Source organism: Protopterus annectens, chromosome 6.part1 (assembly GCF_019279795.1).
Source record: "Protopterus annectens isolate FY-2018-M chromosome 6.part1, PAN1.0, whole genome shotgun sequence".
NCBI lineage: Eukaryota > Metazoa > Chordata > Ceratodontiformes > Protopteridae > Protopterus > Protopterus annectens.
Genome location: NC_056738.1, coordinates 119,451,725 through 119,474,317, shown reverse-complemented (window position 1 = coordinate 119,474,317; position 22,593 = coordinate 119,451,725). Strand labels below are relative to the sequence as shown.

The window sequence follows — 22,593 nt, the reverse complement described above, 5'->3', positions numbered from 1 at the left end:
ATATATATATATATATATATATATATATATATATATACACACACACACACACACATATATATATATATATATATATATATATATATATATATATATATATATATCTGCCTCCTACATAAGTTGTAGTCCCTTTCCTAGCAGTGAGGTGACATCCCATACTTCAATATTCAGTTTCTATTGATATGATTTGCTCTTTTCTAATCTTTTCTACTCCTGCCTGCAAATCAGCTTGCACTTCAACTGACCTCCACCCTTTATCTCACAGGTGATGGAGTCCACGTGGCATGTTCACTCAGTTTTTTTCAGGGCAAACTACCAGGCACTCACCAAATCAAAGACATAAAGATAAACTGGATCCCTGTGAAACCCCCATGGGGCAGAAGGGGAGAGGGTGAGCCAATTTGGACTTTAAAGCATCTTTTAATGATAAAGTCTTGAAATCATTGTGTTGTTTATGGACTAATGCCAACTGCAGTGGGTGAATTTAGAAAGACTGAGTGATCGCCCGTATCAAATGCTTTTGCAAAGGCACTTACCCCTGTTTTGTAGGATATCATCTGTAAATGTGTAGAGGGCAGTCATTCCACTTCTCTCTGATCAAAAGCCATGTTGAAGAGATACTGGGATACTTAATTATAGATTAGGTTTTCCGGAATGTTATCTATTTTATAGAGATGGGTCTGAATTATTTGCTGAAATAGCGTTGGATGTTTTGGGAAGCAGAGTAAACCTGGCTATTTTCCACTGAGCTGGCATGATATTTTTGGTTATGCAAAGGTTGTAGAGGTGTTTTAAAGTCAGGGGCATATGATCTTTGCACACCGTAATAAACCAATAGTGGAGTCCATCAGCACGTGGCAAGGCACTTGCTAATTGCACTTCTCTCTGATCAAAAGCCATGTTGAGGAGATACTGGGATACTTAATTATAGATTAGGTTTTCAGGAATGTTATCTATTTTATAGAGATGGGTCTGAATTTATTTGCTGAAATAGCGTTGGATGTTTTGGGAAACAGAGTATCCCTGGCTATTTTCCACTGAGCTGGCATGATATTTTTTGGTTATGCAAAGGTTGTAGAGGTGTTTTAAAGTCAGGGGCATATGATCTTTGCACACCATAATAAACCAAGGGTGGAGTCCATCAGCACGTGGCAGGGCATCAGAGGGTAATTTTTTCAAACTGCTTAATAATAATATTTTGTAGATATAGCTTTAAAACAGAATGATGGAAAATTATTAACAATGTCTGAAGAGATATGGGAACTGTTGAGACTTAGGTGATATGACAGGAAGTAGGGTGGAGAACTCATTAAGAAGTCTATAGGTGAAATGTTGCTTGATGGCATTCTGATTAGGTCTTTGTGCATATGGTATTTTGTGAGATGTATCCTGTAATGCCATTAATTACTGTCTAGAATATTTTTTATTTTAATGTGAAAGTTCTTGAATAAGAAAAGTGAGTTTGCTTTGTACTATCTTGTGATTTTTAGTTGGATTCTGAAGGAAAGAATAAATCAATTGCAGTTTTCATCTGATGATGAAGTTTTCCAAGCATCATCCCTACATCTGTAGAGAGATTTAGTTCCTTTATTAGCTATTTTTCATTGGAGTTATTTATAAATGTAGTAACTCTAGGGAAATATATGTCTTGGAGCCCTTTGGATAAACTGGTCAGGGAGGAAGCTATAGCAGATGGATTGGTAATAGGTTATAGCACTAAATATGTTAGTTCACTGTATAGCCTATATGAGATGTTCAGTCTTAGGGTCAAAAGTAGTTAATTACAGGAGGTTAAGGTGTTTTAATGTAGAAGGTAATTGGGCAGTGGTCTCTGATGGAGGGGGGTGGGATGTTAATTTTATGTATCATGATTCGTTCATTATATACTATTAGATCTTAGTAAGGAGTGTTTCCCAGAAATCAGGTTTGGTCTGGTGAAATGCTTTAATAGTTTGCTGTGGTTGAGACATGAAAGAAGGTCACAAAAGTCTGTGTTTTGGAGATTTGTAAGATTAATATTCAACTCACCCAAGAGGACTTTATTTTTAAATGTGTTATGGGTTTCTAGAATTTGAGAAAGTAAGTTATTTAAACTTTGTAATGTTGGCTGGGGAGGTAGGTAGACAATTATCAGAGTAAGGCAGTAACTGTTGCATAGTTTGAAACAGCTGGATAGTCATCTAGGATCATGGTCATTAGTCGAGGAGCTTTGGTATTAGGAGTATACTTGTAGGTTGTGTTTTTATGAGGAAGAGGGTACCTCCGTGTGTTCTTTTAAGTAGAAGCTCAGGTTGGGAGTGTCCTGCTTAACCCAAAATTCAATAATTGCTAGGATGTTAGGGTTATTTATGTTTATAAATGATTGCAATTGTTCCAAATTGTTCAACAAGTGCCTTAAGTATAGCAGTGTTAAACATGCTTTTGGGTGACCTTAGTGGGCCAAGGTTTGATTCCACATAGCTTTGATTAAGCACAATGTAGGCTAGGGATGTAGTTTTGATGGTAAATCTGAGTTTTTTTTCCTGCTAGTGAGACATTTCCCAGTCACGGGGTAAGCTGTTTGAGTATAATGATTTAGTTGAATATGCTTGAAGTAGTACTTTGCCATTTTGTAACTGGCATAGTTTTAGAGAGGTTTGAGAAGAAAGGAAAGGGTACTGGCATGGTAGTAGAAGAGTTATTCCTGTACACTTAAAATCCAAGAAACCTGTTACCCTCTGCATAAATATATTATTGACAGATGTACTCAAGATGTTCTATATCTGTGGCTAACTGCTACCACCTTTATTTCTTGTCATGTAATTAGCTATTGAGATCCCCCATGTCTCACCAAAAGAAGGTAAGGAAGAATCCCAAAAATTCTTCTTTGCAATATTTTGTTGTAATCTTTGGACAGCCATCTTTAGGAGGTTAATATTTAAACACAATCCAAAAGAACAAAAGTTACAATGTAGTGCATTATTAAGCATTGGAGCTGTACAGATGTCATGAAAGTCAGAAAATGAGACTCTAAGTCCCATATCTTAAAACAAGACAAAAATTAATAAAAAAATATACTTTGGCAAAGAAAACATGTTTAGAGTAAGCCTTTTCTGTTTTATTCTCATTGCAACATCAGAATGATATGCATTATAATTACTGACTTTAAATAGATGCAAAGTCTGAAATAATGCTAGCACTGTCTTGATTTCAACATGCATGGCTCTAAGGTAAAACATTTCAAATATGACAAGTAGCAGTATGTGTACATAACTATTACATGCATCCATTTTTTCACATTTTATTTTTTATATATACTTAGTTGACAATGCTTTTCAGCATGAAAATAGTAGTTGTATATTCTGAATGTCCAACAAGCTCTTACCCTAAGATCATGTATCCCATATCCTTTACGAAGGGTGATTTGAAAGACTTCTAAGGAACTAAGGAATGCTGCAAGGCGGCATAAACTTTGTTTACCACTTCCACCAACTCCAATTAATAATGCATTTCCATATGGAGCTTCAAGGATGCGATTGATACGACAACTATGGGAAAAAGTCAAAGAGCTTAAATTTCAAAAATTGTATATATTATTCTGAGACACAAAATAAAACTAGGGCATTCTAGAGATAGTTACACTGGTTTTCAAACAGGAATGAAAAATTTGAACAAATAAGATGCGTGGAAAGGCACTTTTACAATTTAAAGGTGATGACTGTTCTGCAGATGAAAGGCAGTTTAATCACAGACAATATAGCACTGCTATAAATAACTTAGGAGCTAACACATTAAGAACAATGGCTGTCCTGTAGTTAAAAAGACAGTTCAATCACTTGTAATATGTGCTGCTACAAATAAACTGATATTCATCTAACTATATGTGACAGGCACACTAAGAGCACTATTATTCAGAACTGAAGTAATGTCTTAAAACATTCTGAATATACTACTGAAGTAGAATAGAAGACCAGCAAAATAATAAAATTGAAATTAGCCTAATTATAATTCAATAGTTCAGAGAAAGATTAAGTAAACACAGAAAAAGAAACAGTAGTTCACAAGATAATGAAGGAATTGAATGAAACGCTTATAAATCAAGTGGGAAGATGTTTCATCCTTGAAATAAATGGCTAACCAAGTCACATTATAACAGATCTGCAGCAGACCACATCCATAAATAAACTGACAACTCTACCTTCCATTAAGTTTCAACTTCAAGCCAAATTCTTCACTATCACACAACACCCATTACAAATACAACAAAACCCCTGGCTAACCACTGAACTGAAAGCTCTGCTCAAACTTAGGGACAATGCATGGTCTTCATGGAGACAAAACTCCTCGCCAGAAAATCATACTGCCTTTATCTCTCTGTGTAACTTAACTAAGCAAACCATACACAGGCACAACAACAACTACTTCAAAATCAAGCAACTTGCTCTTTGGGGCAGACCCAAACATTCTGGCAGGAACCCACCTCCATTCCCATCACCAACCAGACCTCTCAAGGCTAACTCGCAACCTTTGACTTTCTCAAAGCATTCAGCTACCTCCATAGTACCACAACCTCTACCTCTCCTCCAGCTCACTTAGCTCCCCTCCTTTATCTCCCTCTTCTATTTTAAGAAAATTACGCACAAAGAACTTGTTCCCCTTCTAGAAAAGATACCTCTGGATGCACAACCTAGTGCAGATAACTTACTCCCGCAATGCATATCACTCTGCAAAGACTTCCTTGCCACACCTCTTCTGTATAGTTATAACCTTTGCTTAATTCAAAATATAATGCAGACACATAGGTTCATACTAGGCTATCTGCCCTAGGGCATCTATAAGCCTAGCCAGAGTGTGTTTGGCTTTCGCCACCCATTTTAAATTAATTTTGCTATGCCCTTTTTCAAGGTTAGTATACTGTACCTCTGTCTAACAGTGACACAGAAGTGATACCCTGGGTAAAACTACGATCTCCCATCCACTCATCAAGATTCCTCTTGAAGAGAGTCAATGAGGGACTCTGCCTAACCTGGACTGGGATTTTATTCCAGAGTGAAGGGAGGAAAACTGCTCTAGTTAAATCCCTTTCCAAACAGCCTCAGCCTGTAAATACTTCCCAGTTCTTCCCTATCTCCATCCTCCCTAAACTTGGGAAAATATTTAAAAAAGTAATCTACAACCAGCTGGACATTTACATCCAACAGTACCACCTCCTCACTCTTAAACAGCATCCTTTCTGGGCTGGCCAGAGCACAATGACAACACCATGGTCACTTACAGATGAGATCCTTCTCAACATGAATAAAAAAAACCTCTCCGGACCTCTCTTCACTGACTTTACCAAAGCTTTTGATCTAATTGTCCACTTCTAGCTCCTTCACACCCTCCTAGAAATCAGAGTTAGCCCCAACACTGTCTCCTGGTTCCAATATTTCTTAACAAATAGGTATTTCAGAGTCAAATTAAGCCCATCCCTTTCACAACTGTCTTGCTTAGTAGTTTAGTCTCATACTTCATTATATATGTTTAATAGTTTCTAAGAAGTATACTATCAAAGATTTTGCTAAAATCTAGAACAATCTAGCTAATTTCTATTTGATCTGCCTCCAGTGTCATCAAAAATTCATGCATACTTGCCCCTCTTTTGTTTTCAATGTTTATTAACAAACTGCCTTCTGATGTACCTAACCTTCCTATTATACTTTATGCAAATGTCATGGTTATTCCTCGATCCAGTCCCTGACATTTAACTACTCAAAACCAGCTTCAGTCTGGCCTTTACTCCCATAATCCTTGGCTAAATAACCATAAGCTACTTCTAAACCCCTCTTAAAAAAAAAAAAAACATAATACTGAGAACCTCACAAAAGCTTAAAAATACTGCTAAAAATAGCAACACTGCAGATCTCAATAGTTGCCCAGTAGAAGCAACCACATCCTAGTTTATGGCTTCACCAGTCACTTAACTTCCAAAGCCACAGTGAAAACACCAGGAAAAAGATCAGTTCTCTTTTATTCTGGTTTTGGAAAATATTTCCATTTCCCTCCAGACCAGCTAGAGCTGCAATAGGCAAAGGAGTCCTCCTTACTCAACTTGAATATGGGCTCCCCATCACAGCCACAGCCTCTAAAAAAACTCATCCACTCTACAGTCCACTGAAAACAACATTTTGCCAATTTATTTCCAATTTCTTCCCTCAGGAACACCACTGCATCACCCTCTCCAAGGCCAAATGGCTACCAGTCTCCTACAGAGTTGAGGTACTCCTAAGCTTTCTTGTTTTCAAACTACTTCATCCAGGTGGCTTTTTACCTCTTGCAACCAAACTTCATAATAAAACCACCCCTACAACCTTTGCAACCACTCCATATTAATTCCATCACTCCAGACACCCCAAACCAAACTACACTGTACCGACCATTCCTTCTCCATTCTTGCACCCAAACTCTAGCAACCACCCCACCCTCACTTCACCTTAAGAGGTCTCCTCTTCAACAACCTTCTGACCTCAACTCAAAATACAACTTCATCAAAAATCGGACTGCAAGTCCTTTTCCACTGAACACATAACCTAACTCCTTCCTCACTTGGATCACTTCTGCTATGATCCTCTATTCTTAGCTGCTGCTGCTCACCTCTCATATTTACTACTGAAATTAAATCACATTTTATTTTTTACTCTGCTAATATTATTTACACATTGTATCAATTATCAATGGGATTATCTACCTTCTGTGATTAGTTTATGTTTGTGAATTTGTTCTATTTTCCTTTTTTGTGAATCTCTTTGCCCAAGCTGTGCCTGCAAATAGTATATAGTGATCAGTGTACTATGCCAATAAACTAAAAAAAATAAAAAAATAACCATGTACAAGCAAAATCACCTCCAAGCAGTCCACAGCAGATGAATAAAAACACTGAGTAAAAACACTGATTTTAATGACAAAATACAATACAGATAAGCGCTTTCGCGGTAAGCTTCATCAGATCTAAAATGCATTTCAAAGTACATTCTTAAAAATACAAGAGCAGTTGTGATTAACCAATCAAGTCAAAGTGCATCTAGTAGTATTAACTACCATAGTAACTTCACAAATTCATTCTTAAAGCTACAAATATTGTATGTCACAATAGAAAACATACATATAACTACATTTTTATAGAAAATGTGATGAAAATAATAAAAATAACAGTAATACTAGCAATATAATATATGCTTTAGTTATTTCTTTTTCAAGGGTCTTGCTCTTAGAGTAGGACGTATAAATATACTGTCATTTAACCCAGGATAACAATGTACTCTTAATAAAAAAATCCACTTGAGTTCTGCCTGGTATGCTCTATTTATAAGATCTCCCTTATTGATGTTATCATAGATTAGTTCCAATACTAAGAATCTAAAAGTATGTTCCATGTCAGTGTTGATCATATGTTTTGCTAATGCACTGTAGCTCATCCCCCTACGTGCACAATATAAGTGATCACAGATGCCCTCTCGTAGGCACCTGTTCGTCTTACCTACATAAAAAGAGCAACAGCCATTGCACAATGCTAAATAGACTAAATCCTTGGAGTTACAATCAGCTGATGGTAAATGTGAGAACTTCCTGTTATTACCGGGGTGTATAAAGAACCCAGATACATTAATGCACTTATAATAGGAACTGTTGCATCTCCTCATCCCATAATCAGATATAGTCCTATTTAATTGATTAGATGATTTAGGATAGCATAGCTTATGTTTAAGTGACTTCTTGTTGTTATATCCTAAAGATGGTGTATCACCAACAATTCTGTATATATACTGATCTGTACATAATAGTGACCAATGCTTGTAAATAATCTCTCTAATCTTCTTGTCATCACTAGAATAAAGTAGCCCAAAAAAAAATAGTATTCCTATTGGCATTCCTATTATTACTAAGTAACATTTCATTACCCATAGCGGGTGATGAAAAATATGGTTTCCCAGTAGTTGTCCTACTAAGTTTAACACTGTCATGGATGTTATCAATCTCTTTAGCATCATAACCCCTGGAAATAAAATCAGTCTTAATTTTTAAAAGCCCCCTCTCAAAATCTTCATTCCTATTGTGCAAGCAGCTGGTACGCAAACCTTGACCTTTTAATGTGTTTCTAAATACATGTTATGGATGCATAGTCTTTCAATGTACATAAGTAGGCCTATAGCAATCTTTCCTATATAACTGAGTATGAAAAGTACCATCTATATTCATATACAATTTAATATCCAAAAAATTGATGGATATATCAAAAAATTCATAAGAAAACTTAAGAAATGTGGTGCTTGAATTCAACACAGAGACATACTGTTGTAATTCAGTAGGGATACCCCTCCAAAACAAGAAGAGGTCATCGACAAAACGACGATAAAATAATACATATTTCTTGTATAAATCAGGTTTATACATGGTCTCTTCTTCCCAGGCCACCATGACCAAATTGACATAGCTATTGGCACACGAGGTGCCCATAGCTATGCCAGAGGTCTGTAAGTAGTAATGGTTATCAAATGTGAATGTATTGAACTCAAGCACCATCTCCAGTAGTAAACACAGAAAATCTGTGTGTCTGACATCATATATGCCTCTCTTCAAAAGTATTTGCTTAACCATCTGTATTCCTTCTATGTTCGGTATACAAGTAAAAAGAGAGGTTACATCTAAAGTAACCAAATAACCTGATAAACAGTCCTTTTTCCCATTAGCAAAATTATGAAATTCTTGTAAAAAATGTTTACTGTCTATCAAAACAGACATCCATGTTGCAAGTATAGGTTTCAATTGTTTGTCAAGGTATATAGAGAGGGGCTCAGTTGCCCACCCTGCTCCAGCTACTATGCGTCAGAAAGGGGGATTCAAGGGATCTTTATGAACCTTAGGCAGTCCATTCAGAGCAGGTATCCTGGGATGCTCAACTAGAAAAAAACTAAGCAAGTCCTTATTAAGTATATTATTCAAAAAACAATCCCTCAATGTTATAATAATTTCATCTTGTATCCTTATTACCTCAGCATATTCAATTTGCTTCTATACATTGTAATCAGCATTGCTAACATACTATTAAAATAATAAACTTGGTCCATTATCACAATTAAGCCGCCCTTATCAGCCAGGTGCATAACAATATTATCCTTATGTTCTAAGTCATAGAGCACTTGTTGTTCTGTCTTAGATAAATTTACAAAACCTTTACATCTATTAAAATTATTTAGCAAAGAATAATTATCATTTTCACATTGTTTAAGAAATATATCTTAGACTGGATGCTGAGAAGGTGTAAAACTTCTCTGTTTCCTAAACATAAAATCAGTACTATCACGTTCAGCGTTACCATACAATAATTTTAAAGATACATTCCTAGTAAATGTTCTCAGTTCGATTAATGTGTCTGCTATGTTAGCAGTCTGTGTGGGAATAAAGGATAAACCTTTATTCAGTACTTCTTCTATGGAGGAAAGTGATATTGCTGAAATATTCCAGATTAAATTTAATTTTAAGTCACCCGTTTCCACATGCTGGTGATGGTATGCGTGGTTCCTTCTTGGGTCTGTACTCTCCGTTTGCTTCTTTGCTGATGGTCTGTTCCCTCGATACACTGTTTCCTGTTCTGTCAAAAAGGGAGTTGAAAATTAGAAGGTGGTAATATAGTTGGTTGAGGAAGAGTATTCACTATTGTTTGCTGTTGTAGAACTTTAGATCTAACCACAGCTTCAGGCTCAGTTGATAGTCCCTCCTGTGGCATGTTGTACACTGAACGTTGATCTGCCATAATGATATCAACTGCCAAGACGGGCGTGTCTACAGTTGAAGACATCTGCGTCGTCATCAACAGAGGGTGTGGTTCTGGTTGCCCTGCTTTGTCAGTATTGGTCGTGCTGGTTTGTGCAATATTTAAAGTGCATTTTCGGCCAAGTAAACATAAAATTATTGGCAAAGTCATTTAGATCTCTAGAAAGCTTCTTCTTCTTCTTCTGAGCAATAAGCTTACATTCATAGATACATACGTGGTCTATGATTTCACTTAATATCACATCAACCGAATGTGTAGAGTATTTGGTGTATGCTTCTTCTTGTTGATGCTGGATGTTAGTCACCAGTTCCTTTTCAATGGGCAGAAAAAAGTCAATAAGGAGGCACATATATGCAAAACTTGTATCAATATTGATTTTCTGCCACTGAGCAAGCAGTTGAGGATATCGCTCACCAAAACATAACAATAATAAATAAACAATGCCAGGCAATGGTAACAAAATACATAACTATCTATGTGTATAATAAAAAAATAAATATGTGCCCCTGTTGTTAAGAAGATGACTCAGCAGTGGTTAGGGCAACAGACATCCACTTAACAATATCCCATTGATTATGCACTAGAACCTTCAGGCTCCCCCAGTTAATTAACTTCCCCTTAATATGTATTGGAATCTGTCAGATACACTTAGTACATACATATTGGAAGCAACTCTGGTGGACTAATACTCCAGTAAGCAAATGGAGAAGGCATACAACATCAGTGCACATTTCCTTACATGGGCAAAGCATGTGAGTTCTTATGGGTAGCTACAACACCCTTGATTTTACTATCAAAACCAGACACATAGTTTATGATCTCCCTTATATGTTTAAACCAATATATTGTATGCACATACAATGCAGACAGTTGTCAACAGTTTATCCTAGTGAAAGGCACATTAATGGGCTACAAATGGTGATCATAATTCTCTGATAAAGCCCACTGTTGAAGTTAGATGCAAAACTACTGATGTACTGTGACCAAATGGTACACAGTAAGCATCCTATCAGACATGTCCTATGGTTCTACAAAGGTGTACAATGGACATAGGAAGATATGAATTAATGGAATAAGACATGCTAGTTTTGCAGCTATGTGCCACAGATTACTGAGTTGGTCTGTTTGTATCAATAACATCAATACTATGGCTGAATTTTGGGAATAACATGAAAGTCTCAACCATGTACTGAACATCATGTGCACATATAATTAATGGGGCTAGACATGATGGTTGTGAGCCACCTGACAAACTGAGAACTATATGATGAACTTCAAATTGAATCTCCTTATTGCCCTGCAGAATTCTTCATCTATCTTTTGCTTTAGTAGTTTTGTGCTCCTTATGTAGTATCATGTTTTTGGACTCAATTTAAATTGATAAATTCAGTTATTAATCTTTGCAGTTCTAAAAGGCAGCTCTTATTTTGCGTAGCTTTTCTGTGCTCTGTACTCCATTAAAGAAAGCATTACCATCCACAAACAAAAACATTATGCATTAGTTTGTATATAATGCCTCTAATATAGACATTGAATGTGACCACTTCCCAACAGTGATAATACCTTCATAGTTATGATGGTCTTCACAGACTGACAGCTATTTGCTACCACCTTCACATGCTGTTCTCCATTGAGTTACCAATGACTTTCACAACTGTCTTGCTTAGTAGTTTACTCTCATGCTTCACTATATGTCTTTAATAGTTTCTAAGAAGTATACTATCAAAGATTTTGCTAAAATCTAGAACAATCTAGCTAACTTCTGTTCCTACCTGATCTGCCTTTAGTGTCATCAAAAATTTATTAATAATGATTTATCATTTCCTCCCATGAAACCATGCTGTCTTGGATCCAGTAACCTATTGCCAACCAAATATTTTACCAGACTGTCATTTAGCGTCCTTTCACTACTATTTTCTTCCTTACAACTGTACTCAGGATAATGCATTTTGTTACATATTTTCCTCTCTCCTCCTATTACTCCACAAGGGTGAATAATTTGGTGCTTTCTGATCCAACAAGAATGTTATAAGTTGAGATACATATTGTACCTTAGTTCTTTTAAGGACCATGCTGTGTACTTGACTGTGTCTGCTACTCTATAGATTGCTATTCCTTACAGTTTCAAGAAAGATAATTTCTACTCTACCACACTTTTGTCTACCTCTATAAGATTCCCAGCTCTTATGCCCTCAGGTCAATTTTTTTCCTCTTTAAAATTATGGAAATGCCTGTTTAGTATGGGGATCTCTCACAGTAAGACCCACATCCTGACCATTTGCCTCATTATCACTGCTTTAGCCAGTCTTTATTACTCCTTACATGTCCTTTAAAAGGTTCTGGAACTCTTGTGCCAACTTCTATCAGAAATAGTTGCAAGACTTCTGTGATGTATATGGGCAAGTGCCAGCTGGAGTTTTGTAAAGAATGATATGTGCTTTGAATATCAAACTGATTTATTCAGGATGCTTGTGTTACAAATGTATTAGAACTGTATGTCATTTGTATATCAAACTGATCTGTACAGATGCTTGTGATGAAAATGTATTTGTGAGGTTTGCTTCTGTTAAAATGTATCAACAGTGCGTCCTGCTGAAATGAAAAGAAATGTATAAGTATTATTGTAACTGAATTAAATGTATATGCTTTAATAGAGTATACTGGCACAACAGAGGTTAACCAGCTAACTTACTTTAAAAAAAATAAGGTAATCTAAATGAGCTGTTAAGCCATTAAAACTGCACCCCACAGTGCTGAATAGGACTGGAGACATTAGGGCTTGGAAAAAATAAAATAATTTCCTGACAGTTGTTTTCACATGATAGCCAAAACAGAGGGAGTTATCAACCAAAGTTCCTAGGTCCCTAACTACGTTTTCATTTTGTAGTGGCAATTTGTCTATACAATATGATGAGGAAAATGATGATACTACAAAATTTAGAATTTAGATTGAGCCCGTTTTTAGTACACCAAGCATTTATTATGAAATGTTGATTCTGGATGAGGTTCAGTGTCAGAAGGTGACTCAGCAATAGCCCCCAGTTTGTTGTCATCTGCAAACCTTGCTAGCCAGAGGTATTGGCTCTCTGCTTAAAAATCACAGAAGTAAATGCCAAAAAGGAGATGTCCCAGTACCAAGCCCCGAGGAACACCATTGGTCACTTTCATGGTTTCTGATGAGGACCTGTACTGAGTGGCTTCTGTCTTTCAGCCAGTTTGTTATCCATCTTAGAACATATGGCTAATTTTTAAAGTCTATAGCTTCTGTATGATGCATGGGTAATGACGGTAAAGCTGATGCCATGGCATGCAATAGTATATTGGTTACTCTAACACATCTGTTGTAGGGCTCTAATATAGCTTCCCACAGCACTAATGTCCTGCACCACTCTCTGGTAGATCTGGTCCCGATAAACCTTGTCAACATTACTTTTACTGTATGTATTGCAGGACTTGTTCACCATGATGCTTCTGCATATCTATCTCCCAAGTACCTCCAGGCTGCAACTGCAATATCCTGTACAACAAGGGATGTATGTGTTCATAAGCTATTCACATATTGTATCATCTATGTAATGTTTTTCATAAATCTGTTGTACTAATGAATACAAATTTCCCTTTGAAGCCAATGACACTTGTACAAGTATTTTTCTTTTGTTCTAGATTTCTTTCTTAATCTTTCTAAATATCATCTATCTGGAAATTCTGGAGTTCTTGCATAATAGCAACAAAACATAATTTCTTTCTTATCCTTACCAGTCCACTTTGTTGTTTTATTGATCTTTTTTGGCCTGTCAGTTTTTGTGCATTTTTTTTTTTGGACTACTACTTTCCCTTCTGCAACAGGGAGGCCATCTTCCCCCTGAGCCTGGTCTAACTATGTTGTAGGAATGCTTCCATGTCCTGAGGATTCTACACTATCCTTTTTTCATTCCTGACACCAGTATGTATACCAAGGTTGGGCACTTTTTATCCTGGAGACCTGTGCACCCAGCTGTCTTTTTTTAATTTTAACCTACTTTTCTCCATGATATATGCTACATAAATTACGGTCTACATATCAATGACATCTTAGTGTGATTTTGTAAAAAACAGGGTCCACCATGTGAAAGTACTTACCAAGACTTGAGGATGAATTCATTTCCAACAAAACTACTCTTCCTTTCTTGGTGATTTCATGTCTCTGTTCAGACTATAGTTTGGATTTCTTTATATTTAGAATGAACCCTAGGTGGAGAAAGAGACTGAAAATGAACTATAAATCCTGGAGAATCTTTCAAACTGAAGAGGCCTGAATGAAGAAATCATCCAGTTATGGATATATGAGGATACCTTTCACCGTGCAGAAGGCCATAAAAGTCTAGGCATTCTGTGAAAAGTCTCTTGATGCTGTGGAAAACCCAAGAAACAAAACAGTAAATTGAAAGTGATATCCCAGCAGGGGTGGCTCATGCTATAGGACTGCGGGACTGCAGCCCTCCCACCTGTGAAATAAAGTCCCCAGTCCCCACAGTCCCCGTAGAACTAAAAATTAAAATAATAAAAAAATCTCTCGGACTGCATGCATGCATGCCTAGTTCCTGGCTGCTGTGTTAGGCAGACCAGAACACCAAGCACGCATGCTCAGGCATTCATGAGCTCCAGACTGCTCAGTCAGGCAGTCAGGATAGGGAGGGGAGTAAACACCTCCCTTCCAACCCAGAGATCTGTGCGGTGATGACCACACAAACCAGATGGTGTCCAGACTGTGGGCGATGCAGTCCGTACTAATAGCAGGAGGCTCCAGCCTCCTCACATCTCGCGGGAGAGTATGCGCGGGCTACAGGATCAAGCCAGCATGGAGGACTGAGAAGCTGCAGGATGTATTTGTTGCATGCCAGCCCAAGGAGCTGCAGGATCAGATCACCTGGCCGTGAGACAGGTAGACAGGTAGAGTGTGTGTGTGTGTGTGTGTGTGTGTGTGTGTGTGTGTGTGTGTGTGTGTGTGTGTATCTGCGAGTATACAAATATGGGAAATATAAGAGAAGTAAAAGTTAGCCGTAATGCTTTCTGGAACTTAATTAAGCTCATCATTTTTGCAGTTACTAAATACCATCTTACTGTAGCATGTTTAGAAATTAAAAAAACTGTGTGTCTGCATATGTCTGCTTGCATTTGTTTAGAGAAGAGCAAACCCAGTAAAATAGGTTTTAAGTGACTTGATAGTTTCTAACACTATATTGGTAGTATTTAAAACTACTGATAGCTCGCTATCTATGTTCTGAAATCAACATAGTTCGAGTAGCTGCTGTTGTTTTCTACAACATGTTGGATGTTATTAATGAGTAGTATCTTGCATGAGATTTGTGTAATGACTTTTTAAGTTAAGGGAGTGCAGAGAGAGAGAGAGAAGCACAAGAGCAGGAGAGAAATTTATATGCAGCGTGTTATCCTGAGTTTTTTTTTTTGCCTTTTTGATAGTTGATTTCTTTAGAGCAGGCACAGACTTATTTCTTTTGCAGTAGCAAACATAGTAATGTTAGTTCAGATGTGGGACAGGTTTTTAAGAAAGCTGAAACGATCCTTGCTAATAAAATGCATTGCTGCAAAAATTAGGCTTACAGCCAGTGTCTTTAATGGAACATCATGGAATACTATACAATATTTACCAGCCTGGTGTTAATATTACAGCACTAATTTTCTTAAAGCATTGTTTTTTGATGTCAGAGAAAATGCTGGTGTTACTGCTGCCAGTATGGTATTTTGGAAGGGCTGTCTAATTACTTCTGCAAAACTAGACTGTAGTGAAAACCAGTTAAATTGGTTATATATGTTTTTCATAGTATAGATGTTAGCAGTCAACTGTCTAGGCCTGCAGATGGAAAAGAAGTTCATTACAGATGCACAAAAACACACAAAGTATGAAACATCAAAGAATCCCCTCATAAATGAAAAGTAAGTGAATCACGACTGATTAGTTTGCTGCAGTTCCTTTCTACCTGTATGGCAAAATCCACTCATACAAACACTGTTTTCCACTTTTCACTTAAATGTCAATTCCCAATTTCCCAGTAACAATGCTCTTCACTAAAGGTAAGTAGGTTGCCAGCTGTCTTGGCAAAAATAATGCTCTATGATGAGACCTGTGTCTGATTAGCAGCTAGGGCACCTGCTGCAAATGACATGAAAGTGGGGGATGGCAAGGTTCTGCCTGACTCACACTTCTTCTTGCACTTTCTTTTGGTAACTTTTTGGACTTCTGCACTTCACTACCAGCTTGATAATTATTTATTTCCCTACATGTCTCAGCTACATCTGTTTCATCATCTTTGCCCAGGCAATTCTGAGACATTGCCATTCATCTTCAGTTCCATCTATTTTGTTTTCTTCCAGAGGTGATAGAGCCTTGAGCCTTTTCCTTGAACTCCTGTATTTTCACTTTAGTCAAATTCCAGGACTTCGGCCTAATCTCTGGTGGCTTTATAGCCTACTTTGGCCAGTGCTTATAACTGATTGTTACCATCAGTACTATAATATAGTTCTGATGACTCCCAAAAATGGTCATGAAGTCACTTTTTTAAAGTATCAAATTCTTATCACTAATATTAGTCTTGACAAACATTCGTGGCAACACTTCATTATTATCTACATTAATATCTGTATGATGGTGATAATATTAGTACAAAGGCTTTCCGTGGAGGGTAAGGTTAGCGCAGCTAGAATCTTTACAAGCTAGGGTCTCTATAGCTCCCTGCAGGTAGAATGGTATCTCGTTGCTGCCTTCATTCAGCTATAATATATTTGCATGGGAGAATTTCAGTCTGGCGCAGGAAACCATAGTGAAACAACAAGTATCTATAGCTAAAAACTGAAACTCTTCCACTGATGGTCAGATAAACAGAAAGCAGTAATCTAGAAACCGCTAACCACAAAAGCCGACAGACAAACATATGTAATAATAGAGTGCTTTCATCTTACTGCAAGCAGACTTCTTTAGAACAGTGTAAAATATATAGATTTTAGTAAAACAGAGATCATATGTTATATATTTAAGCAATAACCCATGCCTGTGCGTGGGTAAAGCTGGATTTACCCACGGTTGGTGTGGTTTGGACACGAGGGTGAAGCCCGAGTGACCAAACAAAGACAACCGTGGGTAAATCCAGTATTACCCACACGTGGGTTATTGCTATTATACAACAACAATATTATTTAATTCTCTTTGCGTTGATCATATTGTGTGTTTGATGCTGGTGGTTATAGAGAGAACTCAGGATACCTGGTGGTGGTTAGAGAATACCTCAAGCTTGAACCCTGTACCCAAGAGCCTGAATTCCCTACCCACCACCATCTGTGAAACATTTGCAGATTTTTGCCTCATATTTTGTTCTGTTCATCATAAAATCTGTGGTTTCCAGATTTTTAATTCCTTAGATAGTTGATGGTGCAGTGATTGCATTGTCGTCTCACAGCTAGAGGTTCTCTGGTATGATTCTTGGCTGGGGTGCCTTCTGTTTTAGTCTGCATGTCCTCCCTGTGTTTGTGTTTGGGTTTGCTCTGGTGTCCTCCCATGTTACAAAGACATGTGTCTGCAGTATTTCTCCCTGGGCCTCTGCTGAAAATTGGCTTTTGTTCCAAGTCAGACTTTCCTGGTTAACAAATGTTAAATAAAATTGACAGGCATTTGAATTTCAGACTTCATATTCTTCAGAAAGTACATAGTAACTCAAAACCTTTTATTCTAGCAATTTTCTAAGTTTATAAGATGAATATTTGAAATTTGGCCCTATTTTTGGGACTTTATTTCCCCATTATTGGCTTCATCCAAGTTTTTTGTGCTAAGGTTGAGAGCTATGGTGAGAACTGAATTTACTGAATATGTTTGAGGGCTGTATTCCCCCATTACTGGCTTTGTCCAGGTGTTTTATGCTAAGAGGTTGATAGCTATGGTGAGAAGTGAATTCACTAAATGGTAGCCATTTAAGTTTCAGTCTTCCTCTCTTTCATAAAATAGCTGATTTGGCATAGTGGTATGTTGCTCTGACTGTTTTGCACAGGGTTCAAGACCTGGCAGTGAAATGTATGGTGGTAACACAGCATTTTATATTAGCAACTTTCCAAGATTATACAAGCAATGTTTAAAATGTGTCTCTTGATTTTGGGCTTCTGACCCCCCCCCCCAATAAATGTTGGCTTTTTCCAGATTTCTTGTGCTGTGAAGTTAAGAGATACAGTTGAGTGTCGAGTAGATTTTACAAGGAGCTGAGAGCTGCAGGGGAAGAGAAGTTTAGTGCTGCTTATGCCAAGTCTGCTTGCATTGTTAATAGCACAACAGGTAATGAACTTTCGTTTGATGCAGAAGGCTGTGGGTTCTACTCCCACAGGCGGGTGGATGCTGCCGTATTGAGAATGTCCTCTTTGGCGAAGATACAGGCATTTTATTTGTAGATGAAACAATGAAATATAAAGTTATTTGTTAGCAGCTACCTCTTCATTAGTTACAGATCTTGTTAATGTGGAATTTTATAGATGACTTTTACTTCTGCAGAGACTGTGCATATTTACTGATACTGGTGGATTGTAGAAGTTTGAGTAGACTTTTATAATGGAAATGTTTTTCAATTGGACAGTTTTGTCATTATTAGTGCATGCATTATGTTTCATTATTTACTGGAAAAACGTTGAAAACAATAAATTTAAAACACCCTCTAACAACTATACTGTATTATACAAGGAATATAATTTAATACAATCAGGAAGGTGTATCACACAACACATGTATATCTTGTGTGCAAGGGGCCTATCATTTGAAAACAGCCCAAAGTTAATCTTTATACTAGCCAAATGTATTTTCTTTGAATGTGGATTTCAATGGTGTTTCAATGAATGTGAGTTTCAAGGGCAGAAAAGTTTTAATGCTAACTCTATTTTCATTGTTAGACTGCATTGCACTGTTTAGCAGATGTCAACTGTAACAATCAGAGTAATAGATTACTTTTATTTCAGAAATGTATGTAGATTTGTTTATTTTGTCAGCTGCTCAAGTTAACAGTACTAATATTAAAAAAGTGTCCTTTCTTTGACAGGTTCCCAGTTGTATTGTGTGGCTACTTTATATTTTTGCATTACATTTTTGATCCATTTTTCATAAAATTTTGTTTTTCTGGCAAATTAGAGGCAAATCATTAAAGATTGAAGTTAGAAAATAATGACAGACATTTGAGTTTCAGATTTCATACCCTTCGGAAAATTCATACTAATGCAAGACCTACTATTCTATTACAAAGTTTATAAGAGCAATATTTAAATATTGTCCTTATTTTGGGCCTTTGTCCCACTTCTATGTATGGCTTTGTCCAGATTTCTTGCTCTGAGGTTGAGAGGTATGACAAATGTGTCAGGGACATCACAGACAGCCAGAGACATTTCAAATTGTGACACTTGTTGCACCCCTACTCCCCAATTTAGTGACTCTGGATGTGTCCAAGCAAAGCAAGGAGCAATTATGCAGTGTAAGTGTGCAGAATATCCTGCCATCCAAGGTAGACACAAATACTACAGTGGCTTTTCATCTGTCCTTGCTTGAGTTTGCAGAATGTTCTGGTTTTCTGTCATATTTTTATACTGTTGATTTATGCTTCTTATTATTCAGAAAGTGCCCATTTGCTCTGTGTTTAAGTAGCAGTGCTTTCATGACCATCAGGTATGCTTGTCTGAGATTGTAAGATGCAAGTAAGCTTTAATAAGCATACTGTTAAAGAATTACCAAAATTGAAATCCTTTTTGTTGTTGCCATGCAGAGAATACTTACATTGAAATGCATATGACAGTATTTGTAATAAAGGACAGGATTACAGTATTTTAAGAAGCTCATTACCTTTGTTGGAGACTTGCAGTCATCTTTGCAGGCTTTACCCGTAAACTAAATAGAATGCCAATCTATCATGTGTGGTCCATAACCTGTGCAGTAATCCTTTAAGCAATTTATCTTGAGCTTGTTTCTTGTTTGCTGTTCATTTCTTACTTTGATTATGTTTTCCACATGAAACAAGTAGATAGTTGTTGTCAGGCAGCAGGTCTCTTTTAGATAAGAAACATTTTTACAAGTGGGGATATCACAGAGATTGCTACTTTCAGCATGTTACTTGGTACTTTAATAAAGCTAAATATAGATTATAATTAGAACTGCAGTGCAAGGAAATGTGGTTTGAGTTGAGTGCTGCTTGTTTTTCTTATACTTGACTTTGACTGCATTCCAGTAATGTATTTAAAAAGTAATTTTTTTTTTATGCCTTGCAACCTTTCTGTTTCCATCTAGATATTAAGTAAGCTGTCATGCAGCCAATGCATTGAAATATTTGTTTTTCTTCTACACTTCATTTGTCTTGATTGGAGACTCATAATGACGGTTTTGCATCCAGGGCAACGTATTTAATTAAAGTTCCAGTTTTTGTGGTTTTGAGCATTGCTCCTCCCCTTTCTAGTTGGCCACACCCCTTCCCATTGGCCCGACTCATTCAGCTGTTTCCTGCAGCCCCCCCTTTGATTTGAAGTCACCAGCCGCCACTGTATCCCAGAGTTCAGAACCTTAAGAATTTTCTGTATTCTGGATGAAGAATGGATATGCAAATAGGCATTCCAAGGTAACCATAATAGACTGGAGAAAAAAATCAAAGGAAAAAAAAAAACATTTGAAGCCATAGCATACTGAATTCTGGAACTTTTATAAAAGTGCTCAGAGTAGATAAGTCAAATATTTGTCTCCACAATCCTGTTTTCTTGGGACAAGGAAAAGTTTGCAGTAGAATGCTTTTACATTTTGATAGAGAAGAAAAGGTTCTATAATCCTTTAATGGAACAAATCAGGCAAAACTGGGAAGATCAGATGTTGCTAATTTGCAGGGGAACTGAGAAATTCCTGAAATTATTGAGAGGAATTTCAGTATAGCTTGTATCTCTTCTATATGATGAACAAAATCCAAGTGTCAGATATTAAGATTCTCCAAACAGGAAGGCAGAGTGTTTTTCTACCAGAAGGGTTGGGAAGGGTTATACTAAATTGTAGGGAAGGGGGAAATTGAGGGAAAAAAACATCCAGAAGTTGGAACCTTTGTCTGAGAAGGATCCCTCAGATACCTTGAAATCAGACTCAGGCTTTTCTTGTCATTTTTTCTTAGAATATTTATTTTCTTTCTGCAGGGGATATTTCTGGGTTTTGTGGAAAAGTGATATTTCCTCTGGAATTCAGGAATGCATGAAAAAAATGCTTAAAACATTACATTACTTTTTTCCTTTCCTCTAGCTTTTTTTTAATATTTCAGAAGAAGAGTATTATTGTCTATAGGGAGCATCCAGAAAATGTATTTATTTATGTATTTATTTTACATTTGTTTATTGGGAAAGAGTGGGCCTGGATCCCATTTTCAGCTGATGTCAGGGAAGAAAAGCTCCACAAAGATTACTACAGAAAATACAGTAAAGGCATTAGACATGTTAACAAAGTACACTACAGAGTCAAAAAGTTAAAAAGGTACAGTTTCAAGACCAGGAAAGGAGCAAAACTAAATATACTATAAGGAGCACAGTGTGTTACAATAAACAATACAGTGGAAAGGACATTTTGATCAGTCATTTGGTTATGTTCATCAGTTGCTAGTACATTTAACACACATTGAGTAAGAGTACAGAAAGGAGTTTTTCCAAGTTTTCATAGAAGGTCAAAATGTAATATAATCTAATTAAATGAGGCTACCCAGGGTCAGAACAATTACATAACCAAGAACTATATAAATCGGACCAGAGGAGTTTTTTGAAATTATTTTTGTTTTCAGTGGTCCTAATATCTACAGGAATGGTACTCCATGCTTTTGCAATAGAAATGGAAAACAAGGAGCTCCCAGAGCTATTACTGCTTTTGTCTATGTCAGCCACTGCTTTATTGGTGGATCTTAATAGGCATTTGTTAGAGTAGATATTAAGTAGACCTGGAAGAGCAAGAATTCTATCAGGATAATTTAGAATTTGGTAGGCTATTGTAAGCTGGTTATATATCATCAGGTTAGGTAATTCTAGCCAGGATGGTTGCTTGATTGCTATGCTATGATGAGTCCTGAACAGTGAGTCAGTAGCAAACCTAGCTATTTTATTGTAGCAGGTGTTTAGTTTGTTAAAGTCTGCTTTGTTTAGGTTGACGAGTATGGTGAAGGCATAGAGGAGTGTGGATAGTAGGTGGGTTCTTGTGACAGTGGCTTTACTGTCATTGGTGAGGTACTCTTTGCATCTATATAGAGTTTCAAGTTTTTTATCGACTTTATTGTCTGTGCAATGTGCATCAAAGTTCATGTTATAATCTATGATAACCCCTAAACATTTGGTGTTTTGGACAGGTGTGATAGGGATGCTATTAGCTGAGAATATTGTAAATGTTGCCATGGGGTCTAAGGGTCTAGTGGGATAGAATGTCATTAGCTGTGTTTTATTGGAGTTTAGGTATTAGTTGAGAGTTGGCTAACAAGGTTTCAACAGAGGTACAGGACTCTTGTGTCAATTCCTGGAGTTCAGGGAGTGATGGAGTGGAGCAGATTAGAGTGGAGTCATCAGCGTACTTGGCTAGAGTGGCATGCCGGGAAGATTTGTGGAGATGGTTGGTGAATATGTTGAAAAGATGAGGTCCAAGAATGGATCCTTGGTGGAACTCTAGGGTGACAGGTAGGAGGGGAGATAAGGAGATTTGCCATTTTACTGCTTGTTGGCAGTTGGTTAGATTGTCTTGAAACCATGCTAGTGTGGAGTGGCTGAGATTAAGATCGGAGAAAGCAGAAAGG

The 22,593-nt window shown here is 37.0% G+C and overlaps 1 protein-coding gene across 1 annotated transcript in view; it reads right to left on the bottom strand.

Annotated features, from left to right (window-relative positions):
- The window catches only part of LOC122805262 (dynein axonemal heavy chain 11-like), a 4,596,980-nt gene that overhangs the window by 1,917,328 nt on the left and 2,657,059 nt on the right, over positions 1-22,593 (bottom strand). The window contains exon 49 of the mRNA XM_044075350.1: positions 3,365-3,527. Coding sequence (XP_043931285.1) covers positions 3,365-3,527 — 163 coding nt within the window. The remainder of the gene's footprint in view (positions 1-3,364; positions 3,528-22,593) is intronic.